Source organism: Condylura cristata, unplaced genomic scaffold, assembly GCF_000260355.1.
Source record: "Condylura cristata isolate star-nosed mole 26May11 unplaced genomic scaffold, ConCri1.0 scaffold00030, whole genome shotgun sequence".
Taxonomy (NCBI): Eukaryota; Metazoa; Chordata; class Mammalia; order Eulipotyphla; family Talpidae; genus Condylura; species Condylura cristata.
In genome coordinates, this window is record NW_004567131.1 from 16839215 (window position 1) to 16867197 (window position 27983).

Here is a 27983-nt window from a genome sequence, read left to right on the forward strand (position 1 = left end):
GGAGGGCTCAGGGTAGCGACCGTTGCGGACACTGGCGATCCCCGGGGAGGGGGCGCCTGCCAGGTGAGTGCGCGCTTTCGATTCCGGCGAAAGGCTAACAGCGGCGAGAGGGCGCCGTGGCAGCTGGTTCCCTCGGCTGGCACGTCGGGGAATCGGCCAGCGTTTGGAGTCCGATGAGTGGGGCTTGGGCTCGGGTGGGTTTCAGGTAAAGAGGGACGATCCCCTCTTGCAGCCCTGCTGACTGCACTTCCCACACCTTGAGCGCGCCCTCACCGCGGCGCCGCTGGCCCGCGCCCCTCCAGAAAGTTGGGAAAGACCCCGCAGTCCCGGGGCGGTCGTCACGAATTGCGGGTAACCTGGTGGCCCTTCCGGGAAAAGCCAGAACCTCCTTTGGAATTTTAGGGGTTCGCGTGCCTCCTCTGTCCGAGGCGGGGGGCGGGGGAGAGCGGGTATGTTTCCGATTCTGAGGTTACCCTACTGTGGGAGCGCACGTTAGTCCGGGAGAGTCAGGCTTTGGGCAGCTGTCCCTCACCTCCGCCCCATCCTTACGGCCCTTCCCGGGGGCCCCGCGAGAGGACTGGCTGCCGCGGCTCCGAATTCCCAGGCGCCCGGCCCCTTACGCTGGAGAGAGGAGGGTGGGAGTCTATAAACTTGCCTGGAGAGGGCCAAGACCACCTGTTAAACTTGGGTCCTGCGCAAAAGGACCACTGGATTTTTGTCCTCAACACCATACCCAACCCCCGAACCCCAACATGTAACTGAATCACGCGGGAAATGTAGGATCTGAAGGTGAGCCATGTAGGATGGATTAAAACAAGAGAAGAAATGTGGCAGATGTAGTATTTAACAAAAGACAATAAACTAAACTCCAGTATTTCTCCAAGGCTTTGAAAGTTTCTCAGTATTGTTTTACCGTGTCTAAATTTAAGCATCTAGCTTTAAAAAAAAAAAGAAAGAAAAGAAAAGAAAAACCGCAGGAACTAACCTCAGAAAACTTTTAAATCTTTGCCAGAAACCAGTTGTGTAGAACAGAAAACTTAAAGGGAGTAAAAGAAAATTATTCTTGTGCCTTTCCCCTCCCTTCCCAGAGTAAAACATTCAGGCAGTGTTTTAATGGAGAACTTTGTTAAAAAAAAAAAATCTGTATTTCTGTAAGGTATAGAAACACTAAATCAGGTATAAGTGTAAATGTAAGAAAAATGCTGGGCAGAGAAACTTTTATTAAAAAAGTATTTCTCCTTATTTTTTTCAAAGCACAACATAAGTTTTAGCTTGCATTAAAAAGCTTGCCTCAGAGCTTCATGTCTGAATGTTACGGATTGTTTTTCTAGGTGGAGGAAGTATTTTCCTTCAGGAGGCCAATGTGGGAATACAAACAAATGCCCTATTTACTTGGGGTTGGGTGGGAAGGATGAAAGTTGTCTAAAATCCTTCTTGCCAAACTTGACAGTATATGTATGGAATCTTGTGTAATTTCTTGCCCAGACCAGTAAGAACCATTTTGAAATGACTGGACATAGTCCTTGGTAACAGCACTTCAAGTGAACTTAAAAAAAAAAAAATTGGATGCTGCTAATTTACAAGTAACATTTCCTCAATTTCTAGAAATCATAAAGTCAAAATTAAGAGTAATCATTTGGAGAAGGCTGGAAAGAGGAGAGCCTCTTTTCAGATATCTGAGTATTACACTCCAAGATGCCCCCTCCTTATAGGCCTGGTGTGCTCATCTGTCCATTCAGCAATCTTTGCAGACTGACCACCAACACTGCCAAGCACTGAGCTCATTGTAGGCCATACAGGCTTATCTGGTTGACAGCCATAAGGCCCAAACGGGTTAAAACCGGATCAAGTAAGCCTGCATCAGGAGCTGAAGATACACCTGGCCCTGGTTCCAAGGTTCTCAGACACCCACGGAGCCTATAGTTGGCACCCTGTGTCGATTCTAAAGATCATCTCAAGTAACCACAAGAGTCAAGTGGAGCTTCGAAACCTGAAGGAAGAGAGGTGAAGGGTTTGGGTGGAGCTGAGCTAAGAGCAAGGATCCACTGGAACAGAAGGTTCAAGTGTGTCTTATCTATGCAGTCGTGGGGCAGCGCCAGTGGCATGGAGCCCTTCTGGGGTAGAAGCCGGGGAATCCTAGGAGCATCCCTGAACTTGAACTTTTTCCTTTGATGGTGATGGGCAGCATTTCCCTTTAGCTGACTTTGCTCCTTTCTGTTGGTAGGACTTGTAGCTTCTCAGCTGCCTGTGTGCTCTGAGGAGGATGCTCTTGGCAACTGTAATAAGATAAAAGGCCACTCCTATTAAACTTGGTGTGTGTCTCTGAGACGCTGCAGCAGCCACTGAAGTCTTTGGGTGCATCTGCAGGCCATGGCAGAGAAGCCTCTGCGACATTGACTCTGGCCTCCATGCTAGCCGGGTCAGTCTCTGGACTCCACGGTGAACCTGAGCCTCTCATAATGCCTAGACTAATAGCACTTCTAGATTCTTCTAGACTAGTGGCATTAACATTGAAACCTATTTTAAGAAAATGTTCAGTTTGTACGAGAATTTTGTACCAATATGTCCTAAAATTTCATCTTTTATGTCCAATAATACACATTTGTAAGTGTACATTGTTAGCTCTACAACATCTGGTAGTAGTTGGACTTTTATCATTACACAGTTAATTTTACTAAAATAAAATGCAGATTTTATCTTGAAGTCTGTTTTAGACAGGCAATATAATCAGATGTGATTGTTTTATTGTTGCTGCTGTGAATATGTAAAGATGCTTAATACATCTTTTCCTATCCTATTTTATTTTAAATAATTCTACTGAGGTGTACTTGACATTCAATAAACTGTACATATTTAAAATGTAAAAAACAAAACACGTTTACAGTGTTGTGCAGCCATCCCCACTTGTCAGTACCAGGACTTTCGATGACCCCATCAGGAAGCTCAGTAAGCAGTCACTTCCCACTTCCCCTCACCCTGTCTCCTGGCAACCTCTAATCTACTGTGGTCTCTATAGATTTTTCTTTTCTCTATATTGCATATAAATGTGAAAACACACTATGTGCCCTTCTGTTTCTGGCTTCTTTCCCTTAACAATACTTTAAGAGTTTATGCATGTTGTACCATGTATCAGTGAGTTGTTCCTTTTTATGGCTGAATAATATTTCTTTGAATGGATATACCACAATTGGTTTATCCATTTATTAGTTCATAGATGTTTGGGTTGTTTCCACCTTTTGACTGCTGTGAATAGTGTTTTATAAATATTTGTGGATAGTTTTTTGTGTGTATTTGTTTCTAGTTCTTTTGGATCTATTCCTGCAAGTAGAATTCATGAGTCATATAGTAATTCTGTGTTTAACCTATTGAGGAATCACCAAACTTACCCATGGTAGTGTCACCATGTTACATAACCACTGGCAGCATGAGAATTCCAGTTTTACTATATTCTTGCCAACACTTGCTTTTGTGTGTGTGTGGTTTTGTTTTTTCTTTAAATTGCCATCTTAGGTGGGGGCGTTAAGTAGTATCTCGTTGTGGTTTTTGATTGCATTTCTCTAATGAATGATAATGTCAAGTATCTTTCATGTGCTTCTTGGACATTTTTAAGTCTCCTTTGGAAAAATATCTATTCAAGGACTTGATTCTTTCTTGTATTAGCTTTTTTTATTTTTAAAGATTTATTTATTCATTCATACAGAACTGGGGTACAGGTCAGAGGGGTAGGCGTGGTGATAGGATTTACCAGAGACAGAGTTAGAAGCAGAACAGGCAGATCGATGAAGTACACAGATGAGGTGAGCAGCAGGCGGGTCAGGAGAGGCCTGCCACACCATATGTGGGTCACCTCCCTGGCAGGGGATGGAACTCGTGCTGAAGTGGCTGTGGCTGGCTTCATAGTGCTGCACTTTAACCCACTGCACCACCAGGGAGGGCCCTGTATTAGCTTTTATATCAAATGTTGCATATGGATATGTGTAATCATTTTTAAGGGCTTGGTTTATATGTTATTTTTCTTAACTAAATTTCATTGTTTCTGCTGCTTCTCCTGAGAAATGAATTGTCTGATTAGTGCTTTGACATATTTAAAACATGCCTATTTTAGTGGTGGATAGAAAGACCTGGAGTATTCATCTGTTCATTCAATATTTGTGGACTGTTTGACCAACTACAATATGCTGAGCAAGTGGACATAGATTTATATCAGTCCCCTCATATTTCTCTTTATGATGTTTTCAGATTACATTTCATTTATAAAATTAACACGTTAAAAAAATTCTAGTGTAGCGGGTGACTTGGTGATGGGAAACCCGCGGGGATTACAATTGAGATGGAAAAAAAAAGAAAGTGTACAAAATGATGTAAAAATAAACTGTTATAATAAAAAAAATAAAAATTCTAGTGTAGGAGAAAAGAGAAATACTAAATGGGGAGCAAAAGAGTCCACTTTGTGTCATCACCAAATAACTGTGTTATCCTGGGTTACCCCCTTTAACTTTCTGGAACTTGGTTTTCTGATATGTAAACATTGGGGTAAGCTGAAATGACTTCTCAGGACTTCTCAGACCTTGAAACTAGAGATTATAAATTAATCATTTGCCTTTCCTTACAAAGCTCGTTCTGTGGGTGCCTTTAAAAGTTAATTTTGTGCTTCTTACTAAAAGGAATTTTGTGTGGGGAAAAAAAAAAAAAACATGTCTGTGCTCTTTTATAGTAGACTGAACAGGTGATGTTGGTTGATGGTTACCTTCCAAAATGGTTCCTTTGGTATTTTTCTGTAAAGATTCAGAGGGTTTGAAGAATTTTCGTGAAAATTTAAATTTCTGCCATGCTAGGCACAGCTAGGAACACAGAGATGAAAGAGGTGTGATCTCTGCCTTCTAGAAACTTAGAGGGCAAGTCAAGGAAAGAAGATAAATGTCAAAAATGAGTTGACAACAATGCTAGTGACAAATCTTTAGGGAGCAGAGGATAGAGAAGCCCCTTTCCGGGGTCAGAACCTCTGTGGATACTGTAGCATTTGAATTGGGCCAAGAGGGTAGAATTAGGATGCTAGAATTGTAGCTTTGATTATTAGCATGCTAAGACTTTAGCCTTGAATTAATATTGAAGCTTTCTCATAGGTTATGATAGCAAATCTTGTTTCCTGGCTTTCCTGTGGAGTAGCATTTATACATTGAGGAAATACATCAATGGGTTGCTTGGAACTAAAGAAAAGAGAGAAGAAATAGAAAGATAAAGGTAAAATGTACGAATAAAGAGATAGCACTGTAAAGTTCAAACATAGAATAGACACTTTGGGGCAACACATTTTAAAAAGCACTGTAGAGAACCCTCCCTGGCACAGCCAGTTAAAGCACAGCACCAAGAAGCTAAAGCCACTTCAGCACATGTTCAATCCCTGGCCCGGGAGGTGACCACATGGCGCGGCAGACCTCTTCTAACCTGCCCGTAGTTCCCTTCAGCAGTTCCCTTTACTCATTTAGCCTTTTCTGCTCCCCACTCTGTCTCTGGTGAATCTTCTCATCCCCCTGCACCTCTGGCTTGTACCCCAGTTCTGTATGCATAAATAAATCTTTAAAAAAAAAAAAAAAAAGCACGGTAGAGCAGAGATGAGATATCCCAAAGATAACCTAGATACAGCTCTTCCATTACTCATTACTTCACAGGCTGAACTACCCTGCACACACTGGCTTACCAAGAATTTGTTGACTGAGCTCCTGCTAGTGCAGGCAACCTCACTTTATGAGTCAGGTCTTTAAAATGTTTGTGAGGTGAATATGTTGTGTATAAGAAATCTTTTCCCTTTCTGATTCCTATTGTGATTTCAGAGGGGTTTTATTCTATATTGCTTTTATTGAGTTAACAGTGGTTTCCAATATTGTTTATGGTTTGGGGGTACAACTTCACACCTTTTCAGGTTTATGTTAGAACACTAGTAGGCCACCACAATGCACAAGGAGCCCCCCAGGCCCCCCAGTCTCCCTCCCCTCTGCTCTCCTCCCTTTACCCTCCCTTTCAGACAGCTTCAGTTATCCAGTCAGATTGCTTGGGTTTGGTTATATTGCTGTTCCTTTGTTTTATTTCTCTACATTCCACCTAGAAGTGAAATCATCAGGTATTTGTCTTAGTGGTGTTTTCTGAGGAAAAACATTTTAGCATTACCATCTGAAGAACCATACACTATACTTAAGCCAAAACTTCATCTTAAACAATACTTTTATATTGGTAATCATCAATTCAACTCCAAAGACTTTATGCTACCATGTAAAATTACGGATATTCAACTATATTTTTACCTCTGCAAATGACAGCTTCAGCTTTGTGGGAGTCAATCTAATCATTGCAGGCCAGTTGTTAGGTCCTTTCACTTGCAACCATTGCAAGAATTTAGTCAGTGAACTTTAAGATTCACATAAGAATATAGTGTATTTAAATATTGTATTTCTTAGCTAATTCTCATTTCATCAGGACATTAGTTTGCTGTTGTTTTCTAAGGCGATGAGGTTTGCAAGGCTAAATGCTTCAGCGTCCAAGTGCCTCACTCTTAACACCAAGCCAGTCGTTAGTGAACTGCACAGGTGAGCTCCTTAGTGGTACAATGGTTAGTTGTAGTGATGCGGTTTTCTTCTACAAACATTTGCTTTGTTGTCATTTCTTGAAAACCCCTTATCTCTACCCCTCTTCTAAAACTGAGATATGAGTTTGTGCCCTGGAGTTGACATGACTGGCTTGTTCCTGGGTTCCCAGGAGGTGCCTAGAGAGGATGGGGGAGAAGGAGACTTCTGTATATGCATCACAGGTTAAGTGCTCTCTTCTCCCCCTGCACTAACAAGTTTTGGAAGATGGGGTTAAAAGTTTATACCTGGACCGACCCAGCAGGAGGGCTTGTGTGAGCCTGGCTACCAGCCCTTCTTTCCCCATTTGGATTTAAATCTGTTCAGTCTGAGATAAGATATGCAACCCAGCTCTGTGCTGCCAGGCTAACAGGGTATTATAAATACCAGTGCTAAAAACATGCTGTAAGTCAGCTTTATTTTTGTAGTGAGAATGAATGAAAAATTCAACTAAGAATGTTGAGCCCAGGGGGAAAAGGCTTTATAAAGCAATAAGGTGTAATTATTACTTCCAAATAAGAAATGCTACATTTTACTCCCCAAACCATTGTGGGTGCTCTGGTGATGTCTGCTGGCTAAATAAAGAGAAAAACAACAACTTGTTTAACAAATGAAGAACATCTTGGGATTTTTTTATTTTTTCAATTTACTAAAGAACCCAGAAATTCAATTGGCTAGAGATTGCCAGTTTTTAAAAATGGGCTAAGAGAGGCCTCCCTCCCCTTAACAAGGGGTTAAGTCTCAGCACTCTGAAGCTATTGGCAGCCACTGTAGCTCGAATTCCATCCCCAGCCAGGGAGTTGACCCTCATGGCACCACACACCTCTCCTGTGTCACCTGCTGCTCCCCTCAGCAGTGTATCTCAGTACTTCAGCTTGGTCTGCTCCCACTCTGTCTCTATTGAATCCTCTCAGTCCCGCCCCCAACACCTCTGGGCTACACCCCAGCTCTTGTGTGTATAAAAAAAAAATCAACCTTTGTTTAAAAAAAGGGGGCGTGTCTAAGAATAAAAGTTCGAAGTGTTTATCTTTGTAAACTTTTCAATAGCTAAAACTAGATTTTGCTCTTGGTGGGGTCTTCATTTTCAGAACTAGGAACTCACCTGAAACCTAGATAAGATAGTTTTCAGATGAGGTTTTACTTTAGGAAAAGCTCATTTCCATGTCTTACCTTCAGCGATCAAGAACTGGTGGTAGGCGATGTCTTCCCTAAGGTCTGTTAACCCATCCACCCAGGCGAGGCTTCACTCCTGAACTTGTTTGCTTGGTGTAGGCGAATTGATTTCTTTCATGTGGTGTGTCCCTAACTAAATTACTGCCTCCTGTTAATTGCTGAAACCATTCACAGTTGAGACTGCCTGAAATTGACCTTGTTTTTCTATGTTGCTCAGAGACAGCTTTCTCAAAAATATCTAAATGAAAGCATGGTAATTGTTCTGAAGAAGTAAAATTACTGGTCTTTACTTTTTTAAATTTGTATTGAATGCCAGTTAGAGTTTAAGATCCTAAGTTCTTTCAGAAGGCATCTCAGAATGAGAAAAACTTCTAATCAGGGAAGAAGCAAAATCCTATGAAAAAGTTGCAAAACCACAGACCATATCAGTGTTTTTAAAACTCCAGCACAAAAACTCATTTTCTGCTCCCAGAAACAAGTAGAGTTTACCTGAGGAAGCATTAGGTGCTTTGATCTTCAGGCATGATATCTAAACCTAAATCTACTAGATGGCTTTGTGAATATTTTTGGAAGCATTCTTTTCTTTCTAAGTTTTTTGTTATCTTGATATTGGGAAAGAGCCTCAGCTCAACAACAGTTAATACAGCTTACTGCAGTCTGTTTGTATAGAGGGTCAGCTTTGAGGTTAATTTTGTTCATCAGTTACACCTATCAGTGCTACACAAAGCTGCATTCTTATTGATAGTTATTACATGTTAGTGTTGGAAAGCCTTTCTGGTAAGAGGTGTCTAATGCATTTATTGGTGCCAGTATTTTAACCTATCTTGATTGTGGAGTTAAGAGAAGTATCTCCTTGATGGCTATGCTAAAGGCACTTCTTACCTGCTCTCCATTTGCTTTTGATTGAAATCTATAGGGCGCATGAGAGTAATTTCTCCTAACTTTGGCAGATCTGCTTTATAGGTATTATAGAGGTGGAAAAGATAATCACTACAACAATGTTAGAATGTTTGAAACTACTTCTCAGTGGTTAAGCTTTTCTTGTGGGTCAAAGGTCAATTTTAAGCATACTCTAATTCTCAAGGAAAGACTAGTTTTTGGAGTTTTAAAATATAAATTGTAATTGTTGCGGATATTAAGTATATTATTTTGTGACAAATATCCAAAATCTTGTAGCTAATACTTTATATATTTTTTTAAAAATGAGGGCCCTCCCTGGTGGCACAGTGGGTTAAAGCACAGCACTGCAAAGGTAGCCACAGTCACTTCAGCACAAGTTCCATCCCCGGCCAGGGAGCTTACCCCATCGTGTGACAGACCTCTCCTGTCTCACCCGCTGCTCCCCTCAGCAGTGTATATCAGTACATCTGCCTGTTCTGCTCCCCACTCTGTCTCTGGTGAATCCTCTCACCAACCCCCCCCCCCACAAACACACACACATCTCTGGCCTGTACCCAAGTTCATATATGCATAAATAAAATCTTTTTTAAAAATGAGCGTTGTGTTCAGAATTATTACGTATGTTATGAAAACTGAGGCAAGTCAGTTTTATGGAACTAAAAACTGTTTTGTGGGAGAAATAAAAAGGTTGGCTTAATGTTAAGAATTTTCTTAGGACTGGAATGAAGATGAGTACCAGAATATCAGTACCCAGTTTCCTTTTAACTTATGGATTGTATTAACGAAAGAATACTGGCATCATCTACAGCTTCATCCTCTAGGTCATTTGTGTCAACACACATTATTACATAAAAAGTAAGAATTGATTCTGAATCTGACAGAAACCCTGTCAGCAGCCCCCTACCCCATCTTGCCCAAGTGAAATCCCCAGCGGCGGTGGGCCCTCAGTCCACATCCAGAGGAAGGAATGCTGTGGAGAGCTACTCTCATAGAAAGTCAACAATGGCTATTTTGTGTTTGATTATTTCATCGAAGCGTGTGTACATTCCATTAAAAGTGGCGTTCTCTTTATTTTCACCCACAGTCTAACCATATGAAAAAGTCCATTCTTCATGATGAGTTGTAGTGACTCAGAAACAGTTCCCACTGGGAAGCTCCTTCATTTCTAATGTTCTGGAAGGTCAAGAAAAGCCTATCTTTCTGAAAGTAGCCCAGCTGTTAAATTGTCATTGTTGGCATTTCTCAGGATATACAATAGCTTTAGCCATAATTTCTAGTCTGAGATTGTTTTGGGAGCAACAGAGCTCCTATGAATAAAAGAAGAGACAAGGAGACGGGTGGGACTTAGGTAGACCATTGCTCTTGATATTGCCCTCATGGGTAGCCTGAGAGAAAAAGGGGATTTTTTTTTTTTAATTTATTTTCTGGGCCCTCCCTAGTGGCGCAACGGGTTAAGTCCCAGCACTGCAAGCTGGCCACAGCCACTTCAGTGCGGACTTTATCCCTGCCCCGGAGGTGACCCACTTGGCACAGCAGACCTCTCCTGACCCGCCCTCTGCTCCCCTCAGCAGTGTACTTCGTTGATCTGCCTGTTCTGTTCCCCCACTCTGTCTCTGGTGAATCCTCTCACCGACCCCGCACCTCTGGCCTGTACCCCAGTTCTGTATGCACAAATAAAAAAATCTTTTAAAAAATTTATTTTCTTACCTCATTGATAACTTCGAGGCAGTATTGGATTCCCCTCTCTGGTGTGGTCCCTGTAGTTATCCTATCCCCATAGTGCCCATGACCCATCACATAGTCCCCTGCGCTCCCCCCCCCCCACCTCAGGTGTGGTCTGCTTGCCAGTTTCGCCTTTTTCTTGACCCTTTGTTCGGTTTCTTTATATTCCAGTTATAGGTGAAACCATCCAAGATTTATCTTTTTTCATAGCTTAGTATAATCAGGAAAGGGATATTTTTAAGAGATCTATTTCTATCTGTTTCCCAGCTAACCTGTGCTCCTACTGATTGTCTTTGCTCCTACTGATTGTCTTAGCGCTGCTGATTAACCGGGGTATCCAGACAAGGAGAATCCCTAGAGCTGACTTACAGCTTCATAGGTTCCAAAGTCCTAAGACCCCATCTGGATCTCCTGTGAAAATTTTACCTCAGCAATAAGTTGGAGCTGTTCTGGCTTTAAAGTATAATATACACAGGTTAAGCAAAATTAGTTCCACATCACTTGGTTAAGGTGGATAATTTTCTCAGTCATGTTCAGAAGAACGAAAGACAACAACCAGCCTTGTGATTCTGGGTAACCTGCTTGTAGGGAATCTAGGGCTGAGTTGGTTCCCCCACTGAGTAGGCATAAAGCCTAATAACAGATGAATGTGAAGGAACTTAATATTTTTTTCCAGCTTAGATTCTTCAGTAAATTAGATCTGGTCAGCCTTTCCCAGCTGCACTATGTTCCAAGAAGTTTATCTTCAGGGATTCTTTTATCTCCCTATGCCATTTATAGCACTTTTCTCCTGAATTCCCCCAGGGTTTCTAGATTATGTATATCTTTTTTCTTTCCTGTGTCATTTCCTTAGACACTGGGTCTCTCAGAGGTTTGCAGCTGATAAAACAATGTGATCTGTCTTTACTCACACTTCCAAAGAAATCTCCCTTTTCCATTTTTCCAGCAGTGAGAGCTTGGTGCTTCATGGAATCAAGCAGACTCTTGATAGTGCTGCATTAAGGACATTATCCTGTCATTCCTGCATATGGGTGTAAAATGCAAAGTTGTGTGTGTACGTTTAATTTATATAAACCTAATTACAGCTTTTCACTCAATGCCTTGTAAGATCTGTGGCACTGTCTAGTTGATTACTTCTGACTACTGCACAGTATTTTTTCTTTTTTTTTTTAAGATTTATTTATTCATACAGAACTGGGGTACAGGCCAGAGGTGCAGGGGCAGTGAGAGGATTCATCAGAGACAAAGTGGGGAGCAGAAAAGGCCGACTGATGAAGTACACTGCTGAGGGGAGTAATGGGTGGGTCAGGAGAGGTCTGCCGTGCCATGTGGTCACCTCCAGGGCTGGGGATCGAACTCTCACTGAAGCAGCTGCAGCGAGCTTGCAGTGCTGCGTCCTTACCTGGTGCGCCACCAGGAAGGGCCCTACTGCACAGTATTTCATAGTGAAAGTATTTACCATGTTTTTACTTATCCTTGGAGTCCGTAGTAGAGGATGAGCCGACATTGCTGCCAGCTCTGTTCTACTGGAAGTGAGACCAAGAATCCCACCCCTTGCAAACCTTCCCTATACTGCTTGGAGTACACTGAGCTGTGGGATTTGGGGATCATAGTGCAGACTTAGTCTCCCTAAATACTGCCAGATTGCTCTACAGCATTTATTTTGTATTGACTCCAGTGGTATATTGAAGGTGTCTGAAGATTCCCTTCTTGTTGATATTTGTTACTTTTTGATTATCTAATTTTTGTGAATTCAGCAGGTGTGAAATAATGTCTTGTGGTACTTTTAATTTGTACTTTTTTTTGTTTAGTTGAAAGGTTGACCACCTCTCCTACACTTGTTAGTCACTTGAGTTTCTCTCATCTTGTGAATTGCCAAAGCACAGTCCCTGTTCATTTTTTTCCTCATGAATTCTTGACTTTCTTGCTAATTTACCAGTTTTTCTATATATTCTAGATATTCACTTCTTTTTTTTTTTTTTTTTAAAGATTTATTTGTGCATACAGAACTGGGGTACAGTCCAGAGGCTCAGGGGCGGTGAGAGGTTTCACCATAGACAGAGTGGGGAGCAGAACAGGCAGATCGATGAAGTACACTGCTGAGGGGAGCAGCGGGCGGGTCAGGAGAGGTCTGCCACGCCATGTGGTCACCTCCGGGGCAGGCGGGAATCGAACTCATGCGGAAGTGGCTTTAGTTTCTCAGTGCTGCGCTTTAACCTGCTGTGCCACCAGGGAGGGCCTCACTTCTTTTATTATACACGTAAACATCTTCCACCAGCTTGCCAGTTTTTATTAATAGTTCCTATGGTGACCTTAATTTTTATGTTGATATGGTCATTGAAATTTTCACACAATGATTTGTACTTTTTCTTAGTCCTAATTAATTAGATAAAAAGATATATTGGGGACCCTCCCTGATGGCATGACAAGTTAAAGTGTAGCACTGTGAAGCTGGCAGCAGCCACTTCAGTGCAAATTGGATCCCCAGCCCCAGAGGTGACCCACATGGCACAGCAGACCTCTCCTGACCTGCCCACTGCTCCCCTCAGCAGTGTGCTTTGTCAGACTGCCTATTCTGCTCCCCACTTTGTCTCTGGTGAATCCTCTCACCGCCTCTGCACCTCTGGCTTGTACCCCAGTTCTGTATGCACAAATAAATAAATCTTTAAAAAAAATGCGAAGTTAAAAATATAGGAGGTATTTTTTATTATTAGAATAGTAAAGGTCTTTCTAAGTTTGTCAAACATAGGCATTAAAGAAAAAATCAATACATTCAACTATATAAAATAAAAAATTCTTCAGGTCCAATGACAAATTATATTTATATAAAGTAAGTTCTGGGCTTCTATTCTGTTCCACTGCTTTTGTGTCTTGTGCTGTTAGCTTAAGTCTTAATTAATGTTCCTGTCTGGAAATCTCAAATAGCCAGTTCCCCCACCTTCTTTAGAAGTAATTATGGTGGTTCACAGACCATTGTTTTCTTAATAAATTTTCTCTCCTTTTATTCAAAACTCCTAATAGGTCTAAAAGTCAGCCTGTTTAATTTTCCCCTGATAACCTGATGGAGATTTTGGTTGCTCATTATTCACACTGTCCAGTAGAACTTTCTAGAATGATGAAAATTTACCATTAATTAACTATTGCTTAGTGTAGCTGAGTAACTGAATCTTTTTATTTTAATTTAAATTAATTTAGGCTTAAATTGTTGCCAGAAATACCTTTCTAAACTATAATTATAATCAGTAGCCTCCCTGGTGGCCTGAGGTTGAGGCTCAGCGCTATCACCACTACAGCCAGAGTTCAGTCCTCGGCCAAGCTGACCCACAGACCTCTCCTATCTGTCCCGCTGCTCCCCTTGGCAGTGTGTTTCAGTAAATCTGTTCTGCTCCTCACTTTGTCTAGTGAATCATCTATTCCCTCCACTCCCCTCCCCCCTACACCTCTGGCCTACAACCCAGAATAAAAAAGGGGAAAAATGTTAATAAACTATAATTATGATCATATCACTCCACTTGGTATAAATCTTCCTTGCTCCCAGTCACCTGTGAGTGAAGTTCAAAATTAGAAGCTTCTATTGCTCTGGTTCACTTTACTCTCTATTTGTGCTGCTTCTTATTCTATCATCTGTTTGCACTTTTATCCCTGTCTGTCTCCAGTGTACCTATCTTTATCTCTAATACTTTGTATTTTACTTTACCTAAGTTCAGGGCTTTTCCCTAGGCACTCACCATTTTTCCAGCAGGCCATGTTTCCATACCTTTATTTTTTTTCTCTTTGGAATGTCCTTCACTGTGTTCACTGGCAGTCCCCTTCAGTCTTAAACATATCTCAGTGCTTGGCCTAGTTGCTGAACCCTTGCAGAAAGTGCTGGCTCTCTTCCACATTCCCTCTGATGGCACTGATGCACTTCACTCATCTGCCTCCCATTGGAGTGGTGCTGCATGGTATGGCAGAGTTACTTAATAGAACTTACAAAAAAAACATGCTCAGTCTACGCTTTGTAAATATGTTCAGTAGATCTGGGTCTGAATCTCAAAGAGCTTCTGATTCGTTGCTAGTTAAAGAGCCATTGCTTGGTTAGGTTCCTCTGTAGAAGGGTGACTCAACTCATCTCTCCTTTTCCAATACCTAGACTCAGCGTGAAGTAGAAGCCAGTACACCAGAAGATGATGCTTAGGCTGGAAAGGAAGATAAGGTTCAAATCAACACAAGTACTGATGAAAATTGATTCCAAAGCTTCTTGGGAGCAAGTTAAAGTTGGTTGCTGTTAGGGGAGTGGTGGCATCAAAATGGTGTCTCAAGATTATTCCAGTAGGAAAATACAGCACAGGTATGGAGAAGAGTGGGAAGGAGAGAACAGTTAGATGGCTATTGCAACAATAGAAGCCTGTGTTAAAAATGGGTCTGAAGTAGGAGTAGAACTAGAAAGGATATTGTGAAGGAAGTGATATTGTGAAGGAAGACTCAACAGGATTTGGTGGCTGGTTGATTATGAGTGACAGGAAGAGGGAGGAGTCAAGGATGTCTCCAAAGTTTTGTTGGTGTGACAGCTGAAAGCCTCTGTGCCTCTGACTAACATTGGAGTTATGGCAAGACCATAGCTTTCAGGAAGTGATGAAAAGACGCAGTTACTGGGCTCTTTGGTACCTGACTGCCGCCATGTGGGACTTAGATAGGGCAGGGTCATGTGGGGAGGGGGGAGGGCTTCATGTGTGCTATCTAGGTCAAGCTATGTCTTTCTGGGATGTCTAGCAGAGAGGGAGAGAAGGGGCTGCCTTTTTCTTTTTACTCTAGTTCACTTAGTTGAGGGGTTCAGTTTACAAATGCCACATCTCCCTCACCCCCCATCTTCCAGAACCTTCACCTGGGACATCTGTGGTCCTCCTGCCCAGCCATACTTGGCAGCTGTAGAGTCGCTAAGTCTGCAAATGAATTGTGACCTTTTCCTTGTCCTCTTTGCTCAACTGATAAAGAAGACTTTACCCAAAAGGAACGTTACTAGCAAATAACGGGATAAACACAGGAAGTATAGGGAGTAAACATGTGACTCATTTGTGCTTCTGTAGTGTTAGACTTCCCATGACTCCTTAGGGATGCCTGGACATCCCTTGTAGGAAGTTAGCCTCTCCATCTGTGGGCCAGTCTTAGTCTGATCCGCTCGGTCACAGTTGTATCGTGAGCACTCTTTGTAAGCACAAAAAGTGAGCCCTTGATTGGACAAGGAAAGGAAACATTTTAAAGTGGTAATGACCTTCATAGACAAACAGCAGTGGTCTTTGTCAAAACTGTCTGCACCTCATCTCATGTTTCTGCAGCTTGTTGTATTCCCTTCCCAGGACAGAACAAAGAAGGTGCTTCCTCACCTTTTCCTCAAAAAACTTTGTTTTCTCCATAGTGGGCCTCCCAGGGAATACTCTTGTTTTTAGTTCCTAGGGAACCGGGACTAAGAAGCTCCTGGTCTCTTTGATTCCTGATAAGAGATCAAACAAGACTGACATGTTGAGCCTGCAAAAGATGCTGAGCGAGTTTTCACTACCCTATCCTTCCCAGCCTCTGCCTTTTGGAGAATTCTGATGAGCATCTCATACTCTTTCAAGAGAATCATTTATAGGGCCTCCCTGGTCATGCAGGAGTTACGGCTCAGCTCTGTCAAGCTGTCACCAGCCACTGCAGCCTGAGTTCGATCCCTAGTCAAGAAGCTGACCCACATGGTGCGGCAGACCTCTCCTGTGTTTCCCACTGACCCCCTCAGTAGTGTATTTCAGTAGGTCTGCCTATTCTAGTCCCCACTCTGTCTCTGGTGAATCCTCTTACAACTTGCATCTCTGGCTTGTATCCCAGTTCTTATATGCATAAATAAATAAAAATAAATCTTTTTAAAGAGAGAGAGAGAATAGGGCCCTCCCTGGTGGCACAACAGGTTAGGACACAGCACTGCAAGCTGGCCACAGCCACTTCAGTGTAAGTTCGATCCCCAGCCCCGGAGGTGACCCACATGGCACAGCAGAACTCTCTTGTCTTGCCCACTGCGCCTCCCAGCAGTGTACTTTATCTATCTGCCCTCTCTGCTCTCTACTCTGTCTCTGGTGAATCCTCTTACCGCCCTGTACCCCAGTTCTGTATACATAAATAAATAAATCTTTAAAAAAGAAAAGAGAGAGAAAATAATTTATAGCAGTCTAAATATTACGGTTCTAGCATGTCAAATGGCTTTTAAGCTATAGTAATACAAGGGAAAAGTTTGCTCTTGAATGGTGTGGTAAATTACTGCCTCTCACTGACCACACCACCGTCCTGTAGCGTGATGCCTTTCCCGCTGTCCGCTGAGTCCTCCTATTGAGTGGGAGTGAACCACACTTCATCGCAGATGCTACTCCATATCCCCTGGGGCAGGGGCTTACTTAAGTTCAGGATCAGATGGGAGCTGAGTTCCCAAGTAGGAGTCTGCAGAGCCGGCAGACTCTTAAGTGTCGGGCTTTCTTCTCTGAATTTCCTGTTCTACTGTCTGTTGGGTCCCAGGGACACCACTGCCTACATGTGGCTTTGCCTGCTTTGTCACCAGCCACTGGCATCAGCACACTCAGTACATAGACTGCGTGGAGTATTTTATGCAAAAATTGCAATAGCATCACAACTTTCAATCGCTTAGAATCTCAGAAGTGGCCTCCAAACTTCCATTAGTAATTTCTTAGCTTTTGTCATTTCATCTCAACTCCGTGCTGTAATGAAGCTAGAAGAGAAGCGATAGTTGTATGGCTTCTGAGGCAACAACAGACAGAGCTAGTAAGCCACGCTGCAAAAGCCCAAGTCTGTGTGTGAGAGCATCACACTGGCCCTAAGTATGAGGGAAAGGGCTAGGACATCATTTTATCAAATTTTCAGCACTAGAGTAATTTTTAGTCCTCCCATCTTTTGAAGAAGATTATAAAGAAGAATTGGAAACACGCCTACCCCAAACCAATGAGGGCACCTAAGTCTCTTTGTGGAATGATTGAGGCTGCGTATCTGTTTCACTCTAACTCCAGCCGGGCCTTTTGGTTTCCAGGGAGAAGGCATTTAAGTCTCACTCACCCTGCTCACTTTGTGCTTGACTCCTCCAGAGGTGATTCCTACTTGAGAATGGAAGACTGGTCCTGCCCCCACTTCCTGTGAGCCAGCCAGCATCCAAGTTGCTGTGGGGATGCCTATAAACCACCAGAAATCAGACTCGTCGGAGATGGACCCTGACTTGTCTCTGGGCTGCAGGCTCAGCGACCTGAGCAGAGGAGGCAGTTTGGAGAGTCGAAGTAGCAGTTCTCGCTCCAGAAGCTTCACTCTGGTGAGTGGTTTTCTTGAACGTTGTGACTTTGCCAAGCCCCGCCCCTCCCCTTTAAGGAATATCTTACTAAAGCCATTTGGGTTAATAGCTCCATGTTTTAGAATACCTGCTTCGTCAGTAGTAGTTTATTTTTAACCACCTTAAATTTTGCACAAATACAAGTCGCACACAGCAGTAACATGAGACCCTCCTGCTGTAGCCAGTAACTGGCCTTGTTAGCCTCAGAAAAAAGACCTGTCTGTGACAGTCAAAACCCAGGCAGTAACAGGGTCCCTTCAAATGAATGGAAGAAGAGAAACACTTCCCAGGATAAAAACAAATTCACTTAAAAACAAATTTCTAACCCTTTACAAGTACACTCTCTCCGACGCTAGGCCCAACAAGCTCTGGGAACTTTTACAAAGAGTCTTTAGTTTTAATGTGAAGGGATGACCTTTGTGCCCTTTCCTCTTCATATCCCCCTTTCTGTGCCCCTGCCAGTATATTCATCTTTTAGGAAAGAGACCTTTATATTCATAGAGGGAAAGACAAGAGAGAAATGACCTTGGACCTCACTAATATTGGTCTGTTGTGCATCTAAGTGAATCCATTGTTGGGGCTGCATTCCCAGAAGGCCGATTCTCAGGGGCTTAGTGGAAGGGTTCCTGGTGCCAGCATCTGTGGAAGGAACAAGATTGGGCAGAGAGAAGGTGAGCTGTGGAGACCCAATGGAGTCCCTAGCTGTGTTTCAAAAAGCTGTGGAGTTGGGGTCACCCTTCAGTTGTCTGACCCTGGTCAAGAGCAAAGCCTTTATACCCACTCAGCAACCAGCCACTGGATGCAGGCCACCCCTGCAGGAGGTATGACTTTGACCCAAGTCTCCAAATCCCCTGACAGCTGAGGGCTACTGTCTAAGAGGAGTTTCCCAGCGGATAGGGGTGGGCCCTTCATTCCCTTGGGGTTTTCAGTGGCATATCACACTGACTCCCACAAAAGTTTAGGAGAAAATGGAAGTATTTCTTTTAAGTGAAGGCTATTTTTTTTAAAGATGATGAAAGACTATGTCTGATGTTAAATACGAATATCCTAATTCTTTAAAGACTAGCAGAAGTGCTGTTTGGGATTTCACAGATCTTTACTAATTAGAAACTTTTCTCCTGAGCCAGTCCAAGTTAAAATTTTAAATAGCTGCTTACAGGGCTGTAATGTCTATCCATTCTGCCACCACTGTGCCTGAGGCTGTTCTAAGAGCTTGTCTTTGTCACTCAAGAGGCTGGTTGTGAGTACACAAGTATTCTGTGGTATGCTTGTAAGGAGTTCCTTCTGTAAACATTTTGTAATAAAAGGTATAAGTTGAATGAGAACAAATTGTCCAGATCCTGGAAAACTAGACTAAGAAAGCAGTGTCTTTGGATGTATCTTTTTCCTTTGAAATGAAAGGAAAGCTTACTTTGTACAATATGGATGGCAGTTTGTCTTTACAAAGTTGGTGTGTGGTTCTGGAACTTACTAGAGAGGTAACACAAATTCAAGATAAAACGTTCAAAAGGGATTCAGCTATGGACATACATAATAGTTCTTGAGAGAAACAAAAGAAGCTTTGTGTGATAGCTATATTTATTCTTAACCTCTGAGGACTGCTGCTCAATACTCCTGGATCTCATGAAATAGCTGGCACCCCAGCCAGTATTCTTGGGTTTTTATTCTGAAAAAGGTCCTGAGTCTGCTCTGCCCCTCAGGCCTCATGGAATTTCCTCTACAAAAGAGTATGATTTGACTAGTCAAAAAGAGTGGGACACTCTTCCTACCCACAGTCCTTAAGGAATTTAGTAATAGAGGTGCTTCTCTGAGGGTGAATTGGAAACACCCCAAACATACTTCCTTCTCTTTTTTATTTCTACCTTGAATAAAAAAAAAAACACAATGCTAATTCATTTTTGAGTTTTTGGACATTTGCTGTTCAGTGAACTACCTTCAAGCCTTCCTTCTCCCTCAGGTAACAAATGCTATGGCCCAGAGTCACCTGGAGAGTCTCAGATCAGATGTCAGCTGTCAGCTTCTGATCATCCGCTTCCTTTGGTGTCTCTGTCTTTATCTCTCAGTTATGGATAGGAAGGGAATGGGGCAGTGGAGGACGCTGGCTCCAGGGCTCGGTCAGACTAAAGTGTCAGTAGTTCACTAGAAATCTGATACGCTGCATGCTTGCTGCTCTCAAGGAGAGGAGACACAACAGAGGACTGCAAAGGAGAAGCTGACAGATGAGCAGTCACCCCACCCCCCTTTCGGAATGGCTCTTTACCCAGATTGAAGCAAAATCTTCTTAGCTCTTTTAAGACACAGCTTTTATGAAAGTTCAATTCAGTAAACATCTAGAAAATGCCTGTGACCTACAAGAGCTGATTGCTAATAGAATTAAACATGGTTTTGACCTTTTTAGAAACTCAAAATGTAATGGCAGGAGAGCCCCGAGAGACACATGGACAGAGTGATGATAGGCGCTTAGATGGGTTGATAGCATGTAGGATGTCACGTCCTTAGGATGTTTCATCACCACCTCGCTATAATATTGCAGCTTCAATAAGTATCAGAAGCCAGGAGTCAACATGTAATTCTTTGAAACTGTTATTCTTTAGGTCTGTAATGAAAATGGATATGTATCTCACCCCTCACTGGTTTGTTTCTCTTTCCTGCCAGAAGTACAGGCTTAAGTTAGTGTTACTAAAAACTTATCATAAAGGCCAGTTAGAGATAACCATAATTTAGCCCTTCGGCCTAAACTGTGGGGGTGCCATTGCGTCTTAGGGTTTTTGGTTTTGTTTTAAGAGAGGACTCAAGTCAGCACAACAGCTGAGCTCCATTTGCTTCCCTTGGCCCCTAATCTTTTTCAGGTTTAGGGGGTTCACTCAACAACTTAGATTATTAAATTAACAAAGCCTTGCTCATGCGTCCAGGAGACCAAACTGGTGTTTGTAAGAAGAAAATGTAACACCAAATCACGCTCCACTAAAGCCAATACTCGTGGCTGCTTCCCTAGGGGACTGGTGGTTAAGAGATCTTGGCTCATCTCAAGAAATATTTTTAGCTTTCATAATCTTTTTCATGATTTTTTTGGTCTCACAGAGAGATGAGCTCTGTTTCTTTTCTTTTTTCCCTCATAAGGAGTTGCCACCATTGTCTTCTACTGCAGTTAAAAGGCATTTGCTTCAGAGGAAAGCAAAACAAAAAGAAAAAAAAGCTTAAGAACTTAATTCAATAGTTTTTTAGGTTAGAGCTCTTTTAGTATGAGTATTTTAAGCCTTCTGGACCTTTTTGTTCAACCAAACAAAGATTTTTTTCTCTCTGCCAATTCCCCCAAAGCAAAGCTGCCATCCCAAATCAGTGCTCCTGTAGGTAGGTCTGGGAGAGCTTACTTTAAAACTGGTGGCAGCATTCATTGTGTGAGTCTGTCACCCAGCTTATCTGGATGTTCTCAGAGCTCCAGTGGGACCAGTGGACATTTTTTCTGTCATCTTTGTGTAGGAGTAAATAGACATCAGCTTTGTTCTCTTGTGGGAGACTTGTACAGAGGGCCTTACAACTCCTTCAGTAGATTTACGGTTTTCATTTTTCTGGTTTCAATACATTAGAAATTATTTCTTCACAATCATAATATACACATTACGGTAGAAATGTATGTTCTCTTGCATTCTTGAAACAAAAGAGTGCTTCCCTGGGAGATTTGTAAATATAGCATAAAGGCAACATGAGGGATGGTTTTCAAGGCAGTTCTGTTAGCACCTGGAGATCTGTTACTCATAGAGAGTTTGTTTTTGTTTTTGTTTTTGTTTTAAACACCACAGCTCAAACTGGTGCATGAAAACACCATTTATCAAAAAGGAATTAAAAATAATTTTCTTCTGTCAGCCTACTACCTACCAAATTTGGTTTTTTTCCAATTCACTGCTTCCCACAGAGACTGCTATTCTTGTTTATCCTCCTCATTTCCTAAATAGTTTTTATCCAGTGCCACTTCAAAGCACCCCCCAGTTGCTCAAAAACCACCACAGCTAGCCCTCTGCTTTCTTCCCTCCTCTGCATAGAACCACTGGGCCACCGCCTTGACTCTTTTTGTTGCTATTGTTGTTTTTGTTTTTTTTAAAGTATATAACACACACAATTTTATTGAGATATTCGTACCATACAATTCACCCATGTAAAGTATGCCACTCAGTGGCTTTGGAGAGCCACAGAGTTGTACAGCCATCATCAAATCAAATTTAGAACATTTTCATCAGCCCAACGGAAATGCTGTGCCCACTAGCAGTCGCCGCCATTTGCCTCCAACACGCCAGCACTGGACATCGGCTCCTCTACTTCCTGGCTCTACAGATGTGCCTGTTCTCACTGCTGTGCTTTTTACTCCCCAGCTCTTCCCAGAGCCCTCACCTTCCCCATTCCAGTCAGAGAGGCAGCCTCCCACATTCCCTGAGAAGGGATGAGGGAGCAGGGGCTCCCTGGACAGGACCACGGCCCCTTTTTCTGACCCCGAGTTACCTGCTCCCTTTCCTCGGCACCAGTTTTTCTCTGTTTCTACCTTTTTTCCTTTCCCAGGTGTAAGCAGAGTTCACCTGCACTTGGAAGGCAGCTTCCTCGCTTCCTCTTTGGGGAACTAGGCAACAGAGTGATCCTCTATGCTTTTGGCACTGTCCTGAGACAGGCCTCCCAACCAGGCTGATCAAAAGAAGGTGCCCTCGGTACCTTCCTCTTACCCTGCTCTGACCTCAGCCTCCAACTCTAGGGATGTTAGGTGGGTTGAGGATATAAGAATCTTCCACAACTTGATTCTCCAACACCAACCACCTTGGTTAACGCTGATATGTGTCTCACATTATACAAGAACCCTGAGGCACAACCATGATCTCAGGGAACTGCAGAATAAAAGGTAAGAACTGTCCCAGGATTAGTATCTAGTTGGAAAGGGAAATAAGTAGAACAAAGCAAAAAGCAAGCGCAGAGCTAGTTCTTGTCCTGGCTTCTCGAAAAACAGCTGTGTGATCTTGGAAGTCAAGTCACTGTCCCTGTATTGTTTCCACGTCTGAACAGAGGGAGCTGCAAAAATTGACCCATGTGGCCCTCCCTGGTGGTGCATTGGGTCAGAGCTCAGCACTGCGAAGCTAGCCATAGCCGCTTCAGTGTGAGTTCAGTCCCCAGCCAGGGAGCAGACCTCCCCTGTCTCACACGCTGCTCCCTTCCGCAGTGTACTTTGTCAGTCAGCCTGTTCTGTTCCCCACTGTGTCTCTGGTGAATCCTCTCACCTCCCCTGCACCTCTGGCCTGTAACCCAATTCTGTATGCATAAATAAATAAATCTTTTAAAAAATCATTTAAAACAAATTAATCCATGTGAGTTTAGGTGTTTAGTGTGTGTATATATATATTCTCCCTGGCAGTGTTCTCTGCCTTCTGCTCACCCAGCTGTGCTGTGGCCTTCTGTGCTGGGTTTGTTGACTGTGGCCATCGCATGTAGCCAGATCTGGTTCAGCTGCTTCACTGGGGAGCCCTTGGCTGACACCAAGAGCCTTTGGCTCTTGGGCCATCAGATTCCACAGTGAAGACTCAATCTTCTGTCCTCGGGTATCAATTTGGCTTCATTTACTCCTCATTTACAGCATAGCCCATCATCAATTCCATTTGATATGCCCCTTCAAATCTTTCTTTTATTTTGTTTCAGAATAGACATCTCCTTTTCTGCCTATTTGCTTCTGAGAGGCACTTTCAACCAGGCCTTTTCCTATTCCAACACCTTTGCCAGCCTTCCAGAGCTGCCCAGCCCATGTCTGATGTCTGTGGTGCTTGCTCCTCGGCAGGTTAATTATTGACTTCCCCACCCACCGACTAAACGCCAACTTTCTTGGGTCTTCTGAGCCAGTTACCACCTGTTCTGCTATCTTACTTCCCAAATTTTGTTGCTATCACCACTTTTCCTATTGTTTTTGTCTTTGTGACTTGTGCCTTTAAAAAAGTCTCATTGTTTTAGTGATATTTCTGGAGGGAGAAGAGATAAATATGTGAATTAAATACATTCTCTACTCAAAAAATGTCCACATTGCCATCATGGAGAAGACACATGTGTCTGGAGCAGCAAGTTTAAAAACAGCTTTTCTGAGGAGATGTAGAACAACTTTTAACTCACTAGGAAGCACCAGGCTAGAGCCGTTAATGGGGAGAAGAGCATTAATTTGCCACACCTGTTTGTCAGCCTTCTTTTTCCTGAAGGCCAAGGGTTAGGGACATATGGGCACAGGTGGATTATTGGGGTGACCTGAACAGCAGCTCACCCCTGAGGGGAGTTTTAGAAAGCTCTGACTTCTACTTTGAGCTCTGTGCTCCCCATTTTGTTGATATTTTCTCTTCAGCTAAACTGCTGTTTATTCTCTCCTCCACTCTCAATCCCCACACGTATAGGATGACGAGAGTCTAAAGTACCTCACACATGAGGAAAAGGATGTCATCCTGTTTTTTGAAGAGACTATTGATTCCCTGGAAGATGACTTTGAGGAGCAAGCCCTGTGTGATAGTGGGGTACACTGCCACTCCCTGCGGTCTCTGGAAGAGAGCATTTCCAGTCACTCCGAAACAGAAGATGTCATCGATCTAGTGCCACCAGGACCCCCAGCCGGGAAGCCCAAGTGCCAACCAGAGGCAGCTGAGGCAGCAGGTACTGAGGGAAGCACATGTCCTAGACCCGCACTGGGCTGTCAGGGTCTACAAGCGACAAAGACGCTTCTTTTCGTGGTGTCTCCTGAGTGCGCCAGTGTGGAGGCTGTTGGCATTTATCAGGGTTTTTGTCGGGTAGTTACATCTTCTTGGTAGTTTGGTTGTTTCATTCTTTATTCTCTTTTTGGAATTTCCCTTATGTTTTTGTAGCATATTAAGATGAAAACACACCAAGGGAAATTCCAAAAGAGGTAAAGAAAGACTAATTGGGTGTACAAATATTATATAGAAAAAAGGAAATGGCTTCCAGGTAACAACTCTGCTTGACAAAGAAAACATACACTGTATTTGTATTTTAGCTCTGGCAGCTTAATCTCAATTTTTGTTCAAGATTATACTGCTATTTCTGTAGTATGACTTTCTAGGGTGGAGTATTTGAACTGTTCCAGCTTTAAAGGTTCAAGAAAACAGAAACATATCAGGACAAAAATTCAGCACAGTATTTACTTTATATATTTTGTTTGACTCAGTGTTAAAGGAGAGGTATACTTTTTATCCTTTCATTTCTGAGGTAGAAAGAGGTAGACAAGGGAAAAAAATGGAAAGGGGATAAGGATTGAAAAGGATGAGGGAAAATACTTTTGTTCAGCCAACTACAAAATTTGTCACAAACCTCTGGAAATACATATTTCCTCTTTTGGTATTTAAAGCTACAGAATTTCACATACAGTAGTGATAACATCCAAATGTGGAGGTTAGTCAATATCTATCCAGAGGAGATTTGACACGGATTTCCCATTTTTGTCATAGTTCCTGAATTTGATGTGAATCACTTGATCCTTCAAAAATGTCAGCACATAATGTGCCAAGAAAACACTTTTTGAAAGTCAACCCTTCCCTGTCATTCCCATCAATGCTCTGACATAGACCTTTCATAACAATGCCAAGCGCTGACATGGCGTGAAAGTTTGAGGTTACAAAGATACATAAAACTGGCTCACTGTTTTGCAGCAGGAGACAGGAGTATAAATATAAGCGCAGCTAAGTATTAGTGGATCGATAGTCACTGTATGTTAAGGGTGCAATACAGGTTCCAAAGCTGGCGTGTTCAGCGCTACCTGGGCTGTCAGGAACCATTCGTCTCATGGAGGAAAGGGGATATACCCAGGCAGCCTTCACCTAGAAAAACCTGATGGAGTTGCTGTGTGCCACCCAAACTTCCTGCCTCAGTTCCCCTTTTTTTAAGGTTTATTTTTATTTTTTTACACATATAAGAAACTGGGTTTTAGGCCAGAGGCGTGGGAGAAGGGGAAGAGGATTCACCAGAGACAGAGTGGAGCACAGAACAGGTGGATTGACTGAAATAGACTGCTGAGAGGAGCAGCACGTGAGACAGGAGAGGTCTGCCGCACCATGGGGGTCAGCTCCCCGGTTGGGGATCCAGATCATGCTTCAGTGGCTGCTGCAGGCGTGGTAGTGCTGAGACTTATCCTCCTGCACTATCAAAAAGGCTCTGGCCTCCCCTTTGTACAATCCCTTGGCAAGGTAAGTTATTATCTCCTGCAGCCATGCAGCTCGGGATGAGGGCTCTGTAGAAGTCTGCTTGTGCAGCGCCTCCCTGCGTACTGTGCAGGTCCACTGTCCCCTTCACCCTCCCATCGTGTGGTCGGCCTCAGGCTCCCCTACTTACCGCAGTCACTCTTACTCATTCAGGGAGCCAGGGTAAGGGGACTTTAGCTTACCGGAAGTACTGCTGAAGAGGTTTTCTGTCCCGAAAGACCCTTTTAAATTCAGGGAAAAGGAACTAGAACGTATGTATTTTCACATGTGGTGGGAGCTTATGAGGCTTCTCCCTCACTCCTCAGGGGCCAGACCTGATGGAAAAGAAGACATTCCCACCCTTGACTCTATGAGACAAGACTCTGAAACTCCTCCCTCACCACACTCCAGAGTCCCAGAGGCCTCACCTCCCCCGCCCACCCCTGAGGCTCCTGCCCACCCTAGGAAAGAGCTGCTCTCTCCATCTCCTCCAGCAGAGCACCCCAAACTACCCCGCTCTGTTCCTACACCACTGGTCATCGCCCAGAAAATTTCCGAGAAGATGGCAGGAGATGAAGCCCTTTCACCCACGTCCCCCTGGAAGGAGGGCAGGCCTGGGGAACGGAGGACACCGACATCATTAGCCCCTCGACACGGAGACCACCTCTTGGGGCACAGACATGTGGTACAGCCAGCACCCAAGATCCACCGCTTCCCCAGCAACATCAGTGTGACCAACAGTGCAGGAAAGGACTTCAACAAGACCATCTCCAAGGCGGCTGTCAACGTGCAAGAGCGCAAAGCCCGGGTCCTGGCCAACATTAACGGTGTCTCCTTCCTCTCCGCGGGGGACATGGAAGCTCGAGCCCCAAAGAGTGACCACACTGAGCAGAGGAGCATCTCCCCAGAGCAAGTGATGCGTGACCAGAGCAAGCCTGGCCCCAAGGAGGCTGCGGGAGGACAACAGTCCCGGGCCGTGCAGACGGAAAGGTCCCCGCCCTGGCCCAATGGCTTCCAGAGCATCCATGAGGTCCTGAAGAGTGAGTCTAGTGCCTTTGTCTCGACTGGAAAGACTGTCACCTTCCGGCCAGACCCCACGCTCACCAGCAAACTGGCTCGTCAGAATGCCAGCAAGAGCTTGTATGAGCCCCGGCAGCCTGACTGTGGCCCGGATGCCAGGAAGCGTTCGGGCTCCCTGCCCAGGGCAGGGGGGTTCAGACCCCAGGGCATCACCGTGCAGTTCTCTGGCCGAGGCTCCACCGAGGAAGCCCGAAGGGAGGCCCTGCGGAAGCTCGGCCTGCTGAAGGAAAACTTGTGATGGAGGAGGAGGGGCCCTGGCCTGGAGGCAGCCACATCTCACAGAAGGAGCCAACATACCGATCCCCCATCCTCAAGAAAAGGGGTGAAATGAAATGGTAGCATTAATACGGGGTTATCAGAACTGCTGGCCTAAGCTGGAAGTGCATGAAAGGGACAGTGGAAGGGCCACCTGCTGTCCCCTGCTGAGGACTCAGTGGTCCTGCTGATCAAAGAACTGTCAGTGCGAAGTGACAGCCCATCCCACCCCAAGCAGGGAGGTCCCTTGTAAAGAGTTGGGCCTCACACCACCTTGTCTTCCTCTGCCTAAAAACACAGAGCATGACCTTGAAAAGGTCGTATGTGTTTTGGATTTAGGAGCGGAGAAGGATTGGGTCTGATCTGTTACTCTTGACTGTCTATTCTAGCCTTTTATCCTAAAAACAAGGCATGAAAGCTAGTTTAGATCTTTTATACTCCAGTTTCTAAGAAAGGGATTGCTCTCCTTTTCAAAGGAAATTTTAAAATGTACATATACTCGTTAAACTTTAGTAGTATCTTAATGTAACTAGTGTTTGAAGAGTAAATGATGGACTGTTAGCCCTGGATATGCCTTTGTTTCTTAATAGTTGGTTTGCCCCGGTTTCTTTTCTTTTTCTTTCTTTTTTTTTTTTTGAAAATGGAAACAAATCCTTTAGAGTATGATTTACTATAATTGTGAGTTGTGGGATTGGAATAGAAAGG

At 43.6% G+C, this 27983-nt stretch overlaps 1 protein-coding gene across 1 annotated transcript; it reads left to right on the top strand.

Annotated features, from left to right (window-relative positions):
• Positions 1–27498, top strand: PROSER2 (proline and serine rich 2). Its single transcript, XM_004691245.2, has 4 exons — positions 1–63; positions 17513–17730; positions 24153–24405; positions 26270–27498. Exons 2-4 carry the CDS (start codon positions 17593–17595, stop codon positions 27259–27261), a joined length of 1383 nt encoding a protein of 460 aa, XP_004691302.1. The 5' UTR covers positions 1–63; positions 17513–17592; the 3' UTR covers positions 27262–27498.
• The last annotated feature ends 485 nt before the right edge of the window (positions 27499–27983 follow it).